Source organism: Crocodylus siamensis, chromosome 4 (assembly GCF_052110815.1).
Source record: "Crocodylus siamensis isolate JL-2025a chromosome 4, ASM5211081v1, whole genome shotgun sequence".
NCBI classification, from domain to species: domain Eukaryota; kingdom Metazoa; phylum Chordata; order Crocodylia; family Crocodylidae; genus Crocodylus; species Crocodylus siamensis.
The window spans coordinates 208,985,481-209,005,244 of record NC_143398.1 but is presented as its reverse complement, the minus strand read 5'-3'; the positions used below and the strand labels follow the sequence as shown (position 1 = coordinate 209,005,244).

The 19,764-nt window shown below is 40.5% G+C and overlaps 1 protein-coding gene across 1 annotated transcript in view; it reads right to left on the bottom strand.

Moving 5' to 3' along the window:
* LOC149867520 (sodium channel protein type 2 subunit alpha-like) overlaps positions 1-19,764 on the bottom strand; it is a 213,144-nt gene that overhangs the window by 5,402 nt on the left and 187,978 nt on the right. Inside the window, exons 22-26 of the mRNA XM_090045564.1 lie at positions 17,493-17,774; positions 9,181-9,234; positions 7,711-7,848; positions 1,344-1,448; positions 657-927 (exon numbers count right to left, since the gene is read on the bottom strand). Coding sequence (XP_089901690.1) covers positions 657-927; positions 1,344-1,448; positions 7,711-7,848; positions 9,181-9,234; positions 17,493-17,774 — 850 coding nt within the window. The remainder of the gene's footprint in view (positions 1-656; positions 928-1,343; positions 1,449-7,710; positions 7,849-9,180; positions 9,235-17,492; positions 17,775-19,764) is intronic.

Below are 19,764 nucleotides of genomic sequence, written 5' to 3'. Positions count from 1 at the left end.
GTACTGAGAATAGTAACATAGGGGGAATAGGGACTAGGGAGAATAATAACACAGTAGAATAGTTAGGGTGACCATACATCCTGATGTCCTGATTTAGCTGGGACAGTCCCAGATTTTGAAGGCTTGTTCTGGCTGGTAGGTAAGAATTGGAGGTGTTCCTTTGAGGTGTTCAAGTGGAGGCTAGCTAAGCACCTTGTTGAGCTTGTTTGAGCTCAATAACCTCCTGCCTATAGTAGGGGGCCAGACTTGCAGGTCTCTTCTGGTCCTTTGATTCTAATTAAAATGAGTATCCCAGAAATACAGGGGCATGGGCTACAGTCCGGAAGGGAGGCAGAGAAGCACAGCATGACAAGTAGGCTTTGCTGCTTCCCCCCCATTCTCAGTGCACCATGCCACCCCAACCCTGCCTCTGCCTGCAGCATCTCTGCTGACTTTGAAGGGTTGGGAAAGGGAGGGAGGTGCTTGGAATTCCTGTTCTCCCATACAGTCACCCCAATTATAATATTTCTTATTTAGTGTAGAATCAAAGGAAGTGAAAATTACCTGTTTGATCTTGTAACTTTGATTTATTAAATACAAATTTAAAAGGTGGTAGTATACGTAAAATATTTTTTATCCTTTCATTACATTCCTTTTTGAATGTAAGTAGTTCTTACCTATTATGGAGAGAATGACAACTACAAAATCAAAAATGTTCCAGCCTATTTTGAAGTAATAATAGCGGAGTGAGAACAGTTTCAGGACACATTCTCCAGTGAAAAGGACTATGAAGACCACATTAATCTGGTCTAAAACTTCAGTCACTTGTTTACTTTGTTCATCTGTTTCTACCATCATTGTGACCATGTTAAGGCAGATAAGAACCATGATGGTGATATCAAATGCTTGCTTTGTAACAAGATCGAACACCAGACCTTGGAATTTGTTCTGGAAAAAATGAAAGAGTGGGTGATACAATTACAGATACAAAATACACATTTTATCCCCACCCATAAATATATAGGAAGAAAATAGCTGAGGAGATCTGGTTCAGAAAGGAACTCCCCAGTGTAGTCCCTTTCTTTTTAAGGAACAGGAAAAACAAGAGAAGCATAACATCTAAAAATAAACAAGCAATCAAAGCAGAAAATAAGTCTGTCAAAATGAAATGCCCCTCAGAAAAATTGACTGGTTTTGTACTTCCTGAGAAAGACATCAAGCAGTGATTTAGATATGAACTTTCCATATAGAAAGATGCATGTATTTCCATTTCTAGCCCAAAGATGACAGAAATGTTTAATACCTAGTTTGCAATTTTGATTTATTCCCAAATCCAGATGACAAAAAACAGGTGGCATTCTTACCGCTGGCCTAGGTATAGGTTTTTGTGGTTTCTTGGAGCCTAGCTTTTTCATGGCGTTGTAATATTTCTTTTGTTCTTCTGTCATGAAGATGTCTTGACCTCCAAGGTAAAGTAGTAAAATAAAAACTAATTACAACTGTAACTTTAGAGACATGAATTCACTAAGTGACACAAATGGAAACATAAAACTCATAGGGATCTCCAAGGTCACTGACTGCACTGCCCTGCTTCGGCAGACAGTCTTTCATATAAAACTCTTTAATGAACTTATCTGACTCCACCTTAAAAGCAGTTAATTTTTTTGCCCCACTACTCCAGTTGGAGGGCTGCTTGAGAATCCAAAGCCTAAAGTGTTTAAGAAACTTCTAATTTTCAGCCTGCATATAAATATTATGACTGTGCAAAGAGGCAAGCATTCATTTTAGATTTGGCTGATTTGGAGGACAGTGATTTGAATCCAGTTGGTAAGTCTGTTGGGGTTGGCAGAGGAGGGAGGGAAGGACTGGGGCTGGGACAAGCTGCCCAGATGGCATGGAGCGGCGTGTTACTCGGGAAGAGGGGCAGAGGGGTGTGGGTGTGGCAGCAGAGGTCTGCCTTGCTGCTGGTTGTCCAGCTAGGGTTGGGGGGGAGATGGGATGAGGCCATGGCTCACTCCAGGTGGAAGGGGGCAAGCAGCAGCAGGGGATAGCCTCTGCTGCCAGTGCTGCTGCACCCTCATCAGCACTAGGAGTGGGGGTTCTCCCCTGCTGCCACTTGCAGCTGGCACGGGGGGGGGGGGGGGCACAGGATACAGGTGCAGCAGGACCTGGGAGTAGGGGCTGTGCCCTGCTGCTGCTTGCCCCCTTCCATCTGCAGTGAGCCATGCCCACATCCCGCTCCAGCTGGGCAAGTGGCAGCACGGCAGAGGCCCTACTTCAAGCACTGCTGTGCCCCGCATCCCATACCCCCCCCACCCCTAACCCTGAGTAACGTGCCCCCCCGCCCGCTCCGGCTGGGCAGCCCCAATCCCTTCCTCTCTCCCATGTCCCTTCCCTTCCCCCTCCCCCCTCCTCCAACCCCAACAGACTTACCAGCTGGAGGCAGGTGTGTCAGCTGCCTGTTTAGTCTGTGGCTGAATCACCAAATCTTTTTCCAAATTGATTCAGATGCTTAAGATTGATTCAGTGCTTTTAATTCATCTCCTGATTCGATTTGGATTTGGAGATTCGGTCCCAAAATCAGGCTGAATCTCCTCCAAATTGAATTGGCTACTGAAGTTTTATACAGCCCTAATAAATATATATGAATACAAAAAGTTTATTGTACTGATAATCATTTCATCAAGAACCAAAATAGACAATCTGAGGAATCAGTCACATAGAAGAGGACTATGCCCTAAAAAAAAAAGGCATATAAAAAATTTCCTGGGAGTAACATATCACAGAGAGTATTAAATGCATGTGTATTGGGAACAGTGAACAAAGTAAAGTTTCATGCTATGGAACAGTTTTTTCCAAACTGTTTCGCCCCACGGCACACTTACCTAAATAAAAAAGCATGCTGGCAACTGGGTGCCAATAGGGAGGGGTGGTGCACAACCACCCGAATGGCATTTTGGGCTGGAGCCATGTCGCCTGCCTGGCTGGAGCTACACTCCCTATCTATCTGTGTCCACAGCAGCAGCAGGCGGGGGGCGTGGCTCCAGCCCAAAATGCCATGGCATACCTGGACGTGCCTGACAGCACACTGGTGTGCCATAGTTATAGGAATGTTTGGAAATGCTACTATAAGAACTGTAGTTTCTTAAGATGCATTTTTCATATGTACATTTAACTATGGGTGCATATGGGCCCCAACTACTTAACTTGGAAGACTTTTGCCCTAGTAGTACCCATGCAGGGAATATGTGCACTCTCTCTCTCCTAATGCTTTGCACCAAAAGCTCATAATGTTTTGCATAGGTATATGATTGCTTAGAGCTCCAATATGAAACTGGAGATAGGCCTATTGAAAGTCTCTGGGTTAGGTTCAGAGAGGAAAGCAAAAAAGGTGATGTCATGATGGGGGTCTGGTATAGACCACCAGACTAGGAGGAAGTGGTGGATGAGACTTTCTTCAAACAGCTAGCCAAAGTTTCCAATCACAAGCCCTAGTTCTCATGTGGGACTTCAATTGCCCTGACATCTGCTGAGAGGGCAATAGAGCCGTGCACAAGCAATCAAGGAAGTTTTTGGAGAGTATTGGGACAACTTCCTGGTACAAGTGCTGAAGCAGTCAACTAGTGGTTGTGCTCTTCTTGATCTGTTGTTCACAAATGGAATAATTGCTGAGGAATGTAATAGTAGATGGTAACTTGAGCAGCAGTGACCATGAGATGATTGAGTTCAGGGTTCTATGCAAAGGAAGGTGGGAGAGTAGCAGAGTAAGGACCCTGGACTTCAGAGAAGCAGACTTTGACCCGCTCAGGGAGCTCATAGGCAGGATCCGCTGGGAAGCCAGACTGAGGGGGAGAGGAGACTTGGAGAGCTGGCTGTACTTTAAAGAAGTCTTACTGAGAGTGCAGGAACAAACCATCCCAATAAGCAGGAAGACTAGCAAGTCTGGCAGAAGACCAACCTGGCTTAGCAGAAAGCTAAATCAGAAAAAGGAAGCTTATAAGTGGAAACTTGGACAAACAACTAGGGAGGAGTATAAAAGTATTGCTCGGGCATGCAGGGATGAAATCAGAAAACCCAAAGCGCAATTGAAGTTGCAGCTAGCAAGGGATATGAAGGGGAGCAAGAAGGTTTTCTACAAGTATTTCAGTAAAAAGATAAAGATCAGGGAAAGTGTGGGTCCCTTACTGAATGGGGGAGGCAACCCAGTGACAGAGAATACAGAAAAGGCTGAAGTACTCAGTGCCTTTTTCACCTCAATCTTCACAGGTAAGGTCAGCTCCCAGGCTGCAACACCTGGCAGCACAGTTTCGAGATGAGGTGAACTGTGGTGAAAGAATAGGTCTGGGACTATTTAGAAAAGCTGATTATATACAAGTCCATGGGGTTGGATAGGGTGCACCCAAGGGTGCTGAGGGATTTTGCTGATGTGACTGCAGTGCCACTGGCCATCATTTTTGAAAACTCATGATGAGTGGGAGAGGTCCCAGATGATCAAAACAGGGCAAATATAGTGCCCATATTTAAGAAAAGGAAAAAGAAAGACCCAGGGAACTACAGACCAAGTCAGTCTCACCTCTGTCCCTGCAAAAAACCTTGAAGTAGATCCTCAAGGAATCCATTTCTAAGCATAGGAGAAGAAGGTGATTAGGAACAGTCAACATGAACTCACCAAGGGCAAGTCATGCCTGACCAACCTGATTGCCTTCTACAATGAGATGACTGGATCTGTGGATGTGGGGAAACCAATGGATGCAATATACTTTGATTTTAGCGAGGCTTTTGATATGGTTTCCCCCAACATTCTTGCAGTCAGGCTAAGGAAGTACAGGCTGGATGAATGGACTGTATGCTGGATAGAAAGTTGTCTGGATCACTGGGCTCAGAATGGATTTATGTCTAGTTGGCAGCTGGTATCAAGTGGACTGACTCAGGGGTCAGTCCTGGGGCCAGTTTTGTTTGGTATCTTTATCAGTGACCTGGAAGATGGCATAGAGTGCACCCTCATCAAGTCTGCAGATGACACCAAGCTGGGGGGAGTAGTAGATACACTGGAGGGTAGGGTTAGGATTCAGAGAGACCTAGACAAATTGAAGGACTGGATGAAAATTAATCTCCTGAGGTTCGATAAGGACAAGTGCAAAGTCCTTCACTTACGATAGAACAATCCCATGCACCGGTACAGGCTGGGGGCTGACTAGATAAGTAGCAGCTCTGTAGAAAAGGACCTGAGGGTTACAGTGAACAATAAGCTATATATATATATATATATATACCAACAGTGTGCCCTTATTGCAAAAAAGGCTAATGGCATCCTGGGCTGCATTGGTAGGAATGTTCCCTTCTATTCAGCACTGTTGAGGCCACATCTAGAGTACTGTGTCCAGTTTTGGGCCCCCACTACGAAAAGGATGTGGACAAATTGGAAGGAGACCATAGGAGGACAACAAAAATGATGAGGAGGTTGGGGGACATGGCTTATGAGGAAAGACTGAGGGAACTTGGCTTATTTAGTCTAGAGAAGAGAAGACTGAGAGGGGACTCAATAGCAGCCTTCAACTACCTGAAAGGTCATCCCAAACAGGATGGAGCTAGACTTTTCTCAGTGGTGACAGATGACGGAACAAGCAGTAGTGGTCTCAATTTGAAGCAAGGTGAGTTTAGATTAGATATTAGGAAGAATTTTCTCACTAGGAGGGTAGTAAAACACTGGAACAGGTTACCCAGAGAAGTTGTGGAATCTCTATCCTTAGAGGTTTTTAAGACACAGCTAGGCCTTAGCTGGGAAGATCTAGTTGGGGATGGTCCTGCTTTGAGTGGGGGGGTTGGATTAAATGACCTTCTGAGGTCCCTTCCAATCCTAATTTTCTATGATTCTGTGAAGGAGTCTGATAATGGTAACAAATTTTGATGGGCATTCAAATCACATCTGGATCTTCCATAGGGCCTCCCTGTTAATTGAATCAAAGGCCTTAATCAAGTCAATGAGGGCCATGTAAAAATCTCAGTGTTGTTTGTGGTATTTCTTGTGTAGCTGTCTAGCAGTAAAGTTCATACCTCTGAGTGGTCTCAAACTACATTGGAACTTGGGTGCCAATGAGAACTTCAGCAAGGAAAGTAAGTCTACTGAGGAGAATGCAAGTGAGGATCTTCCCAGCTATAGACAGGAGTGTAATATCATGATAAGAGCTGCAACCCGATCCTTCTCCTTTTTTTTGAACATGGTAATGATTGTGACATCTCTCAAGTCGCTGGAAATCTGTACATGCTTCCAAATGTTCATAATAACAGTGTGTGGTTAGTGAGAGAACTTTTTTCCACACCCATCTTATCTATCAGGCTAAGCAGAGTATCTGAATTAAAAGGTAGTAGGATTTTTTTCCTTAAGCTCTCTCTGGATGTGGACTCAGTAGAGGATGGTTTCTCAGTGGATGCCATTGCCAAGAGGCTTCAAGAAAAAGACCCTGCACTGGGTGAGTCTTGAGCTCTACCATCTTGAAGCGACCCCATGATTTTACTCATGACGTAAATCTAGAGTCTGGCTTAGAAATGAATGACTTGCAGATAGTGCTCTTGTTGGAGATATATGACTTCCACAGGCAGTGGAAGCTCCTGGCAAGCCTGGCAGCAGCAGAATTTGAAGCCAAGTAACATGGAGGAAGCTGAAAGATGGAGAGGCTTGGATGATGTGAAGGGTAAAATGAACCCTCACCACTAAGCACTTGAAATGAACAGTAAAACATTTATATGGATAGAAAGTCAAGAGACAATTTTAACATTTTCAGTATTTGCAGATTTAATATTTTTTCTATGTATTTTAGTTAATCACAAACAAATCAAGAAGGAACTTGTGTATCACTCCCAAGAATAGTGGGGCTTAATCTCCAGCCTGCAGGCCAGCTCCAGGCTGCAGAGCTGTGTCATGTGGCCTGTGGGGCTCCCCTCAGGTCCAGAAATCTGGTGGTAGAATGGTGGCAGTTAATGCGGCCACCATTCTCCTGCAGCCCTATTTCCCATTTCCATGGCCAGGTGACTTGGCCCCATTATGCTGGATAGGACTGGTGAATTGGGCCAGGCTGTGTGAGATCTGGGCCATGGACAGAGGTTTGATCTTGTGCACATGGGACCAGGAAGGTGTGCCTATTCAACCAGGCAAAAATAATCTTGTGCACTGGATTTGGCCTGCCAACCAGCCCTGAACCACTTAATTGGGCCACATCTCAGAAAGTCTGGGTAGCATTCACCTAGACCACTTAGACCACTTTGGCAGGAGGATTCCTACATGCAGAAAATGAGGTGAAGAGATGTGAGAAAATGAGGTGAGAAAGGACTTGTAAGATTCACAACAAATTCTTGACATACATTTCTCACCAAGATGCACAGAATCTCATTAATGGTATGACTTTCCTTAGAACAGTGCTTTGATACCCTCATGTTTTATGAAGAAGGAAACTATATGCATCGTCTGAACAACATATTGTGGTCTTTGGCTACCACTGTAGGTTTAAATTCTTTTAAAAATGTTCAAAATTAAAGGCTATTGCCTCATTATACAGAACAAAAAAGAAAGCAGTTTTAGCAGTTGCTATCTCTATTCCCTTTCTCTTCAGTATTATTGTTGTGAGAAAGTTAAAATAATTGTTTTTGTCCCTGCATAGAAAATAACCATCTGGTAACGATCAATGCATTTCTTTAAAATTCAGCTTTTTCTGAGATACTAATAAAGATACTTATCTTCTTCTTTTGCTGATTGAAGTTGTCGATGATGACACCAATGAAAAGGTTCAAAGTGAAGAATGAGCCAAAGATGATAAAGATGACAAAATAGAGATACATGTACAGGTTATACTCATAGCTGGGCTGCATATTTACCTAAACAAAAAGAAGAAATAGCAAAACGTTAGCACGAGAGCACGGTTAATTTGCCTACTAAAATCCTACACTAGCATATTTTCATGGACACAGATATAACAAATATTTAACTGAATATGTAAACAGGACATAGAAAATTTTAAGTGCATATGTAACTAACAGTTTGCATGTACAGACACAATTTTTCTCTGCACTCATGGGAACCATTTTTGAAAACTGGTGCAAGAGTCAGACTCAGTTAACAAAACAACCTGTTGCTGTAGCAGTAATCTAAATATGCTTAGTCTTTGTGAACCTATTTTTAAGTAGTATGCATTATAAACAGTTTGCATTAAAAGGTTTTTTGCCCATCTGAAATACATTAACTTAATTGGTAGTAGCAGCAGCAGTAGTTTATTCACAGTTTTCATTAAAACAATTAAATAAAATTGACAATAACATTATATGCAATATAATTTAAAGTTATTGGTAAAAGCCATAAATAAATCATTTAAAATACAGTAAAATATAGATTAAACAAAATTATAGATACATTTTACATATTCTATCAGATTAAACAAAATTAAAACAAAACATAGTATACGCTGTTACAAAAAACAGATAACATGAAGCAATATACAGTAGTAGATTTGAAATAAGTAAATAAAACTAAGGGCATTCTGTTTGATTTTGGCTCTTATTCTTTGTGCAAGTAATTCAAATACACCTAGGAAATACAGAACATACTATAAAGTTATTACAGAGGGGTCAATAATTTTTTCTTCATTAGCCCAGTATTTAAAATTTTCCAGTAATAGAGAAATCATTTTCCTCTTATTGCATCATAGAGTGAACAAGACCATGAATAGTGATTTAAGTAATCTATCTCATTCTTCCCGTAAAACCCCCTTCCCGTCCTATATGGGGCCTGACACCGCCTGCTCTTAACAACTGTAGATATCACTAGAGTGAACTGAAGTCTAACAATGATTTCTCATTGTTCGTACTTTTGTACTTCAGATAGATAAGGTTCTAGGCTAAATAATGCTTTATTAAACTCATAAAAAAGCAATTAAAAAAAATCTCACTGCCCACATATCTGGCTACATGCTGGCATATTTAATTCTTAAATTTATATCTTGTTTTAAATGTAGGGGTAACTATAGCTGGAGGAGAATATAAATGTTATTTAACTATTCTCTTAATTACATTATAGAACAAAGTCTGTAGAGAACATTAGACAATTTTTTAAATTTTCACAATCACTGCCATTCAAGTTAGATATAAAATGAGCATGATGTAGACGTTAAAGTCTACCCAAGTTACACAAATAAAGTTAGAAACTGTACTTACATCTACAGAATCAACAGCTGCATACATGATATTCGTCCATCCTTTAAATGTAGCCTAGAGAGTATTTGATATGTTACAATTTTAGGGTAAAACTTCAGGTGAAAAAAAAATACCTAGCATTTATACTTATAACCCAATCATACTTCACACTGAGCTTACATACGGCCATACAATGAAAGAGTATTTAGAGACAGCTTCTTTGGAAAAGATGAACAAATTAATCATAAAAATAATTTATCAATTTAGTTGCCTTTTCTGATTTGTTCATTGTTTAAATTATTATTATGCAAACTCTTCACAATTTCATACCTGAGCTGAATTACAGTTAATCTCTGAGTTGCATGACTGAGCAATAAAGGCACATGGTTATATTTCTTTTTCTGACTTGCAAACTGGAGAAAAGGTTTATTAATAAGCCACTGAGCTTGGATCTTTCAGGAAGGGGACATGAACACAATAAAGAGAAAAAACAAGATAAACAGACTCCAGAAATTTTATGAATTTTAAAATTTTCCTTCCTCAAGGGGACAAGGTTCCCCCTCCCCAAAAAATCAAGCTAATATAAGATTAATTGGCTATGTACAAACACATTTTACTTTAATTTTCTACTGTCACATTAATACAAAGAAATTCCCATTTGGAAAGGCTATTGTCAGGTTTATCTAACAACAGATTTCCTGCCCAGGACTATAGAAGCAAGCCTGTGAGACTTCTACATTTATAAAATGTTCCCCTAACCTGCATTAAATAATGGCATTGTACTTACTGGTGCCTAGTTTTCTGTCCTTCTCTCCTTGCACTATATTCATATTATGAGATTCCTGTAATAACCTTTATGCATGTCCCACAAGCAGGAACGTTCATTCCCCAGAGACAAAAAGCAGTGCCACATGCTTGTACTGCTGCTACCTGTCCCCAGGGGAACACCCCTGCATACATACTCTAGTGCATGGCAAGTTGCACCAGGTGCTGTAGGGGAGGCTCGGGCCAGCTCCTGGGGGTGTCCTGGAGCTCCAGGGGTGGCGATCCAGGCACACAAGACTTGGCCGGCAGCTGGAGCATGGCTCTGGCCAGCCAGGCTCTAGTTTCGGGTGGCGCGCACAGCTGCCACGTTCCCGTCCTGCTTTTTACTGGTGTGGGTTTTTTGACATTAGGATCTCCTGGTGTCAAACTGCACCCCTCTCCCCCCCTCCGCACTGCAAATTAACAGCATGGTGAACCCCTGCACGTGCGGTGTATGTGGTTTGCAGTGCTGCAGCCAGGTCTGCAGTGCCATGAACTGCACATGCATGCTCATCTGGATGTGCCTTTCTTACCCCAATTCGAGCTAGCAGTGCTTGGAATGTGTTAATATTCAAGGAGTGTCTTAGAATAGAACTTCCTTTTCTAGTCCTCAGCATTCACAGTTAAAAAAAAGGCAAACAGTCACAGAAGAAATGATCGAAGAAAAACCTGTTTAAGGGTATGTAAGTACAGATATCTAACACGGGCACAAGTATGTTGTCACCAGTTTAATATGTTTTACTTTTGTGTCAAAATCTAACTGGTAAAAACAGTCAGGCAGGGAATTTACAGATTAGAAAAAATCTGCTGAGAGCTATGTCCAGGATGATGCAGAGTAAGGGGGCAGGGCAACCCGCAGCACTGTGGCACAAGTGACACAGGCAGTGTCTCTGTGGGTGGCACGACAGATCAAGGAGGGGGCAGGGAACATGGCTGCAGATAGGCAAGAACAAGAAAGGAGAGCAGCAGGATGGGCAGGGGTGGGCAGTGGCACTCATGGAGGCAGCATCCCTGACAAAAAGGTCAGTCCCCACTAATGGAGAGGATACCAGCATACTCAGAGAAGAGTTAAGTTTCAGCCGAACAGGCTGTATTCTTCCCTCAAGAAAAAATGATCTTTCCATGTTATTCTGAAGGACTGGAGAAAAAATATAATGGTTGTTCTGCAGTGTGCTATAGGACTAGTATATATAAAAAAAGAGGAGACTGCTATAATATGATGCATTTATCTTCCTTCTAGTGTCCAACACCTGCAAACCACCTAGGGGATTGAATATGGACCTGAGAAAAGAAATGACAGCAGTTTTTTCAGTCCTGATGTCTCTATGCTACTTCCTGGAGACAACAGACAAGGTAGAGATGCACCTTATAGAATAACTAAATAAGATATATATGAACTTTCACCAGCCATAGCTGATTTCATCAGATGCTATGAAAGGACAGCAGAGAGCAGGTTATCAAATAGAAGTTAGTGATTTAAATACACAAGACAGGGAAGTGGGGAGAAAGGAGAGAGAGAGAGGGTAGGGCTGAGAGGCAGAAGTGGTTGGAGATCGCTTTCTATTTGATGGCCTGTGTGTTCTTGCATAGCATCTGATAAAGTGAGCTGTGCCTCAAGAAAGTTTATGCATCTTTGCTTCCATTAATCTACGGTAGATATCGACCTTCCCTTCTGCCTGACTTGCCGAACTACCTCTGATATGGCTAATTACTTATCTCTGGCAATACAGTACAGGTCTTGGTAAATACAAAAGGAAGAAACTGTATTTGTTATTTTTTTTCACTGACACCTGTTGTTCAGTTTGCATTAAATTCGTGTGCCCTGCTGGTAGATACTTAAATATAGAATTAATCCTAAAAGCCTAGGCTCCCCATTTCATAAAACAGGTGCAAGTGCAGTGATTACCTTCTAGTCAGAACAGCGTCTAGGAGCAGCAGGGGCAGGAAGCCTTTTTAAAAACTGAGCATTTGTAGAGACAAATAACTCCCCATAGAGACTGCAGTCACAGCAATGCCAGAAGAAACAGCAAAATGTTAAGCAAGCTCAGTGACTTCCTGTAGGAATTACCATAATTCCTTCAGAATAACAATTTATGTTCTCCTGTCTCTGGCAGAGGCTGGCCCCTCAAGCTTCAAAGAAAGGTGCAAGAAACCCCATAATGAGTTATGGAATAATCTCAGGGGAGTTTCTTTCTAACCCATTGGTTAGTGCTTAGTTTATGCTCTGGAGATGATGTTTCATACTTGTTATATGTTATGTCTCAACTGTTCATGTATAAATTAATCCCCTTCATGTATAAATTAATCCCCTTTTTAATCCTACCAAGCCTCAAGAGTATCCTGTGAAAACAAGTTCCATAAGCTAGTTATGCAAATAACTAATACTATATGTTACCAAATGACGTCTTATTTCTTGTCCATTAAGAAATAACAAAAGCATTCTTTTGCCCCCATCATATTATTAAGTACTCTGCACAACTGTCATGGTCACTTTTAAGCCCTATTCTCTCTAAACTAAACTATTAGGGGTGCACCAATATAGATTTTTTTGGGCCAGTACTGTTGGCCAATTATGAACAACCCATATCAGCTGATACTGATCCTTTTTCATAGATTTCATAGACATTAGGGCTGGAAAGGACCATGTGAGATCATTGGGTCCAGCCCCCTGCCCAAAGTGCAGAAAGTCAGCTGGAGTCAGGTAACCCCAGCAAGATAAGCATCCAAGCACAACTTGAAAGTATCCAGAGTAGGTGCTTATACTTGCTCCCACTGGAGGGAGTGTTCCAGACCCTGGAGACTTAGACAAGTAAACAAGTTTTTTCCTTATGTTCAGTCTAAAATGGTCTTCCAGCAATTTGTGATCTTTGGACCTAGCTTTCCCTAGGAGAGCCCTGGTGAACAGACGCTCTCCCACATCCTGACGTATACCTGATGTACTTATATGCTGCCACCAAGTCCCTCTGAGCCTATGTTTTTCCAAGACGAAGAGTCCTGTGTCTCTCATCCTCTCCTCATAAGGCCTGCTCTCTTGACCTCTGATCACATGTGTGGCTCTCCTCTAGACTCTCTCAAGCTTCTCCACATCCTTTTTAAAGTGTGGAGCCCAGAATTGGACGCAATACTCCAGCTGCAGCCTCACCAAGGCTGAGTAAAATAGGAGAATGACATCTTGGGTCTTGCTTGAGATACATCAGTAGATGCAAGCCAGGGTTTTATTTGCTTTGCTGGCTGCACATTGCATTGGTGGTTCATATTCATCTTGTGGTCAATCACGACTCCCAAGTTTCTTGCAGACACAGTACTAATGAGTGAAGCACTGGCGAGCCTATACATGTGGTGCGGGTTCTTTCTCTTGAGGTGGAGCACCTTGCATTTTTCTGTATTGAAGGTCATCAGGTTTTCATCTGCCCACCATGTGACAATGTCCAAGTCAGCTTGGATCCTCAACCTATCCTTCAGTGTATCCTCACTTCCCCACAGTTTGGTATCATCTGCAAATATAGCCAGTCCACTACTGACACACCAATCCAGATTGTTAATAAATACATTAAAGAGTACTGGTCTGAGTACTGAACCCTGAGGGACACCATTGGTCACCATGCACCATGTGACTCAGTTCCATCGACCATCACTCTCTGAGTCTGACCATGAAACCAGTTCCTCAGCCATTGGACCATGAGGCTGTCAAGGCCACAGTTCCCCAATTTTGCCATGAGGACATTGTGGGAAACCAAGTCAAAGGCTTTTTTAAAATGCAAATATATGACATCAACCTCTTCCCCTCTCCCCCTCCCAACTCTTTTAGCACTCTTCATCAGGGCCTGCTGACTTATGGATATCCAGCCTCTCAAGGTGCTCCCTCACAAGGTCTTCACCAAATGTAGGTGTATGGTCACCCATACACTTGTAATCCTGTGTCCAGTCAAGCAGGGTGAGCCCCTTGGGTTGGTGGAAAACCAATGCAAAGTAATCATTCAGGAGATTAGGTTTTTCCTGGGTGTCAGTTGTCAGCTGCCCCATTTGATTCAGCAGGGGTCTAATGTTGCCTTTTTCTTTTGACTTTCTACATATCTGAAAAAGGACTTTTTATTGCCCTTGATTCCCATAGCCAGCCTGAGCTCAGTTTTGGCCTTGGCTTTTTTGGGCCATTCTCTACAGGTGTGGGCCAGTCCTGCATAATCCTCTGTAGACATATTACTCATCTTCTAACCCTTATAGGCTTCACTTTTAAGACTAAGCAGGTCCATGAGTTCCCTGTTTAGCCAAGATAGTTTCCTATCCCTTTTACTACTTTTCTTGTGGGCTGGGATGGACTTCCCTTGTGCTTTTAGGATCATGTCTTTAAGCAGTGACCATCCATCTTGGGTTCCCTTCCCTGTCAGATCATGATCATTCAGGGCCTCATCAACCAGCCTTCTGAGCTTGTGAAAGTCAGCTTTCCTGAAGTCAAGGATTTCTGCATTGCTGACTGATTTGCCACTTCTGTGATGGATAAGGAAAGTGATCAATTCATGCTCACTGTTACTGAGCTTCCCATCAGTCCCCAGGTCACTGACAAGATCATCCCCTTTGGCCAGGACCATATCTAGCAGCCTGTGGACTTCTTGAGTCAGATATAGTTCATCAAAGCAGGCAAGGAAACTAAATGACTGATCAGATTTGGCTGCATGCTCCTCCCATGAGATGTCAGGGAGGTTGAAATCACCCATGACAACCATGCACCAAGAGCATGCCACCTCTGCTAGTTTCCTAGAGAATTCATGGTCAAGCTCTTCCTCCTTGTTAGGGGATCTGTAATAGACTCCTCTGGTTATATCCCCTTCACCATGTTCTCCTCTTATTCTAACCCAGAAGGTTTCAAGTCACCCTTCTTGTGTGCTAATGTCAGCTAGTAGGGAAATATACTGCTCCTTGACATACAGAGCTACACCCCCACCCTTCCTATCAGCTTGATCCCTCCTGTGTAAAGTATAGTCATCTATACCTGTAGTCCAGGTCTAAGTGGAGTCCCATCAGGTATCCGTTATCCCTATGAGATCATATTTGTTACTGCTTAGCAGGAGGGCCAGTTCCTCCTGTTTGTTCCCCATGCTCCTGGCATTAGTGTATAGGCAGCTAAGTCTGCCATGGGAAGCCCTAGGCTTTTCTGTGCACTTGGGAGCATCCCATCCATGGGATGTGGTAGGAGTAAGTTTGGTTGTATTTCCTGACTTGCTGACTATGTGTTTGACTCTTCCTGGACTTGTTCTGATGGTTGTCTGCCCATCTCCGGGCAAGCTTAGTTTAAAGCTTTGGCAAGCAGCTCGGCCAAACTGCTCAAATGTACAGCCCTGCAGCCTGGAGAGCACCTGCCGCCTGGCCTGACTGCAGCCCCGGCCCAGTGCCCGCAACAGGAAGGGGCACTGGGGAGGGGTGAGGAGGGGAGACCAGCACTGCCCACCAGAAACTGAATATTCCAAATATGAGATGTAACCTTAAGCATATCATTTTAATCTTTCTTTTACTTCTTCAGATTCCAATGAGTACTGAACAATTGTTTTCATCAAGCTACCTACAAGAATACCTAGATGTTTTCTTCTAAATTTACCTAGAAGCACCTGTAAGTAATTCAAATATTTCCTCCTCCCCACTGATTTTTTTGCATTTTGGACTCAGGCAGCTGCTACTGAAAGGAATTGGAAGGATATCAAATATCTGAGAAACCAAAATTTTTTATGAGTAAAGACCCAAGAAGAAGTGCTAGAAACCTTCAAAACCTAGGTATTGAAGGTTTCCAAAAGGTAGATGAACTGTCATTTTTCACTGTAAAAATATATGGTGGAGCAGAGAAGCAGTGAATATTAGAAGACAAAATGCCGTTTGAAGATCAAATGGCAAGAGAGATCCAATAACCATGGATAAAGCACTAGTCATAAATGTACTGGTACACAATGCATCTGTATTTGCAGCAACTTTGGCATGCACAAGCAAGGTGTGTAGATTTATCACACTGCCACTAACATTTTGGAGAAACAGTGGACTGTAGTAGGGAAGTAACTGATAAACTACTCTCCCTTTCCCTGTATTTCCTTATTAAATCTAACTTCTTTCTGTATAGTTGAAATCACTTTCTGCTAACATTAATGTGAAAAATATTGCTCAAATATTCAAGCACAGATTGACACAGCTGACATGAGTTATGTTAAATCAAAAGGTTATTTGAAAGAGATTTTCTGTTGGCATTTGCATGTCTCTTGTTTTAATAAGTGCTTTTCAATTAGGGTAAAAACCAGTAAAACCATGTGTTCCTATTACTGTAATATCTACTGTGTAAGTATCAATGTCAGGTAATTCCACATAATACAATATTTTATAAATGTAACTTTACTAAAAGCAACATACCTATTTGCAGATTGTATGTGTAATTCATATATAAATATGCAAGTAAACCTACCAATGTGGTGCATGTAAGAGATAGAGGCACTGAGGAAATCATTATGAAACTGCTAGAGCTCATTAACATTAGACACTGGCCCTCACTGCAGACCAGGAGCAAACAAAATGGAAGCATGCTACCATGGAAGCAGGACTAGCTCCAGAGTGAGTGAGAATAATTACCATGGGCTTATGAGGACAAATATTTTCCCAGGAGCATTGTTCCAAGTGAAGTCAATTTGGAACGCGTGCTCCTGTCTGAACTGGTTTTACTCTGCAGATGGTTCTACAAGGAAAGTTCCCGTGCTCTGAATTCTAGCACTAAGAGGTTCCATTGAAACTTTTGACTTAGAATAACATAAAATAAATCAATAGAATAACTGGTAATGGTTCAAAAGTCATTACACTAGAACAAAACAGAGAGCACGCCATATGGACAGAGAAAAAAGTGGGAACTATAGTTTAAAATTAGTTTTGCTTGGTCCCTCTCTGCATTAATTGTCAAAATTTAACCTTCCACATAACTTTTGCTTTGACAAGCAGATGAGCTTTGGAAATGTACTTGACTACCACGGTAAGAAACACTGATGTCTGTCTACAACTTGTCAGATGGCATAAATAAAAATCTAGGGCTATGTGATACTAGAACATTTCTAGAATTTTTTCATGAACTTAGGATGAGCCTTAAACTTTTTCTTCTTTTATTTGGGGAGAGGAGGTAGGGGGAAGGCTCACCAGTCCTTTTTTATTTGCATTTTGGCTGTAGTTAAATACTCCTTCTCTCCAGAGTCTATAAAAGAGCGTGCTGGATTTGTACCAGTATCAACATTAATCTGCTTGCACAGAACAAAAACAAAGAATAATTAAAGAAATAGGAAGTAATCTCAAATATAAGTACATAACCTCTCTTTTGGATATTTTGCTCATCTTCAAGGAAACCTGATTTTAAGCCTCCTAGTAACAACTTCCTTTCCAAGGACCCCTAGATTTTCATAACATAGTACGTACTGCCATGTGATGAGATGATAATGAGAAATGGAGAATCGATCTTCATTTCAACATACAACGTGGGAAATTAAGCTATAAAATATATATAAAAAATGGCCACTTACTACTTGAAGCAGAGAAAGATAGCCGGCTCCAACATTGTCAAAATTTACTTTCACATTTTTCCACTGAACTTTATCATCTTTTCCCATATAACTTTCACAATTATTCTTATATGGAACTTCATCTGCTGGAAAAGGTTGCCCATCTGTGAGGTTAACACAGTAGAAGAACTTGCCAGCAAACAAATTAACTCCCATGATACTGAAGATAAGCCAGAATATAAGACAAACTAGAAGGACATTCATAATAGATGGTATTGCTCCTACAAGGGCATTCACAACCACCTAGTAAAAAAACAAATGTATAAAAATATGTATATATAGAGAGAAACTTTGTAAGAAAACTTACAGAAGCAAAAAATTAGACATTTTTCCTGACAAGGCTACTCGTGAAAATAACAAAACTAAAAATAGTGTCACAAACACTCTTATTTTTCAAATAGTTGAAACAAACTATGTACTTAACTAATCAACATAAAATGGTTGAGAACTAAATTGCCAAGTAGAAAAGCTAGTTAATTAAAAAACCCAGGGGAGTTGTAAGGCAGACTTATACACAATATATTCAAATTAATAAATGTGGGAAATCATTACTTACAAACATAACTAATGACTGAAAAAAAATGAAGGACTGACTTCTTATAGATTTTTAGAAACAATACAGAGGTAATTTGATAAAATTATGTTTTAAAAGAATTATAAAACACATTTACAAATTATTTATTTATATATACATTATTATTTTACTTTCTAATGATAGCTCCAACATAAAATGGCAGTTTTGCATTATACATTCAGCTAGATTAGTAGTGTCTTTAATTTTCTCCTTCTATAACAATCCTGTGAATGAAAAAATAAATACACTATTATCACAGTTTAAATAAAAGTTTATAAAGATTTAGGCTACAATAAATTTGTAATCAAGATGAAACAATGATAAAGTTAATTTAATGATGAACAGCTAACTGTGAAAGAAGGTTGGAAAATATTCTGGTTATTAGAAGACTGAAATTTTCCAATCCCTAACTGAAATAAATACTACTATATTTTTGCCATGATTTTGTGTGTGACAGAAAGAAACTTGTCCCTAGCTGGTTAAATAAGGTACCTGATTATTTCATTTCTATGGAGAACCTCTGTTACTTTTCATGTTTGTGTTTATTTGCTCCTTTGCATATATGGAAAACTGAAGAGTAAGTTTAGAACATTTAAGGGAAGTGGAGATGTTCTACCGTTACAACCTTCTACCTTATTGCAACCTTTAGAAAACATCTTCCTGACATCATACATTGCAAAGTCTATTGACAATAGAGAAACTTGCATTCTTTTGATATATACCACTTTAATTAATGTTAACAGTGATAATCTTGGTGTTGAAACCAACTACATTTCTTTTTTAAAATAAGGAGAATGGTGATTTTCTCAGAATCAATGCCATTTAAGTACATTAGATATGTGATTTGCACTTTCATCTGGTGCCTTGTATTATTCTTTTGACAGGATTTGGGGTACAACCTCAAACAGTCTTGTGAGACATATTGAAAATGGAATTTACTTTGGTGATAAAATATGGAGGAATCTGCAGAACTATTCCATCACTGTCAATTAAAAATGTTTTAAATAAATGAAGCTTTTGAATCTGATATTCTGTAAATGTGACAATTAGAAAGAAGTGATTTTACATAAATATATTGCATTAGGAAAGAGTTTATAAATACTTCAAGTGACTTAAAAACAAGATATATTCTTTGAGGGAAAAGAAATAATTTTGTCTTGAAGCTAAATACTTTGAGTTGATTTTGAACCAGAAATGTTAGTGCAGTAACATTTTTACTAATGTTAGTACAGTAACATTTTTAGGGATTGAGGACCTATGCCTATTAAATCTTGACAGTAATCCATATATCCAATATTATTGAGATAGATATTTGTCTTAGTTCTCTAAAAACTTGACTGTAGAATGCATCGCAGGATAATTTTATGAACTCATTCTATGATGAATTAATTGTAGAAGGATATTACAGAGGACAAACTGACAAAACTATTATGTAATAGGATTAAAGTTAATATGTTGTAAGACAAAACAGTGGAAGTAGATGGAGCAAATTCACATACTTGAGAAGCAGAATTAATATGGAAAGTTTATAAAACAAAAACCATAATACTAGCTTTATGGCTAGAAGCCAAGTGAGCTTCAAGATAATTATGCCAGAGATGACAGTAACAGTGTGAAAAAACTGTGTCAAGGCAACAAAAACACTTTTTCATATACAAA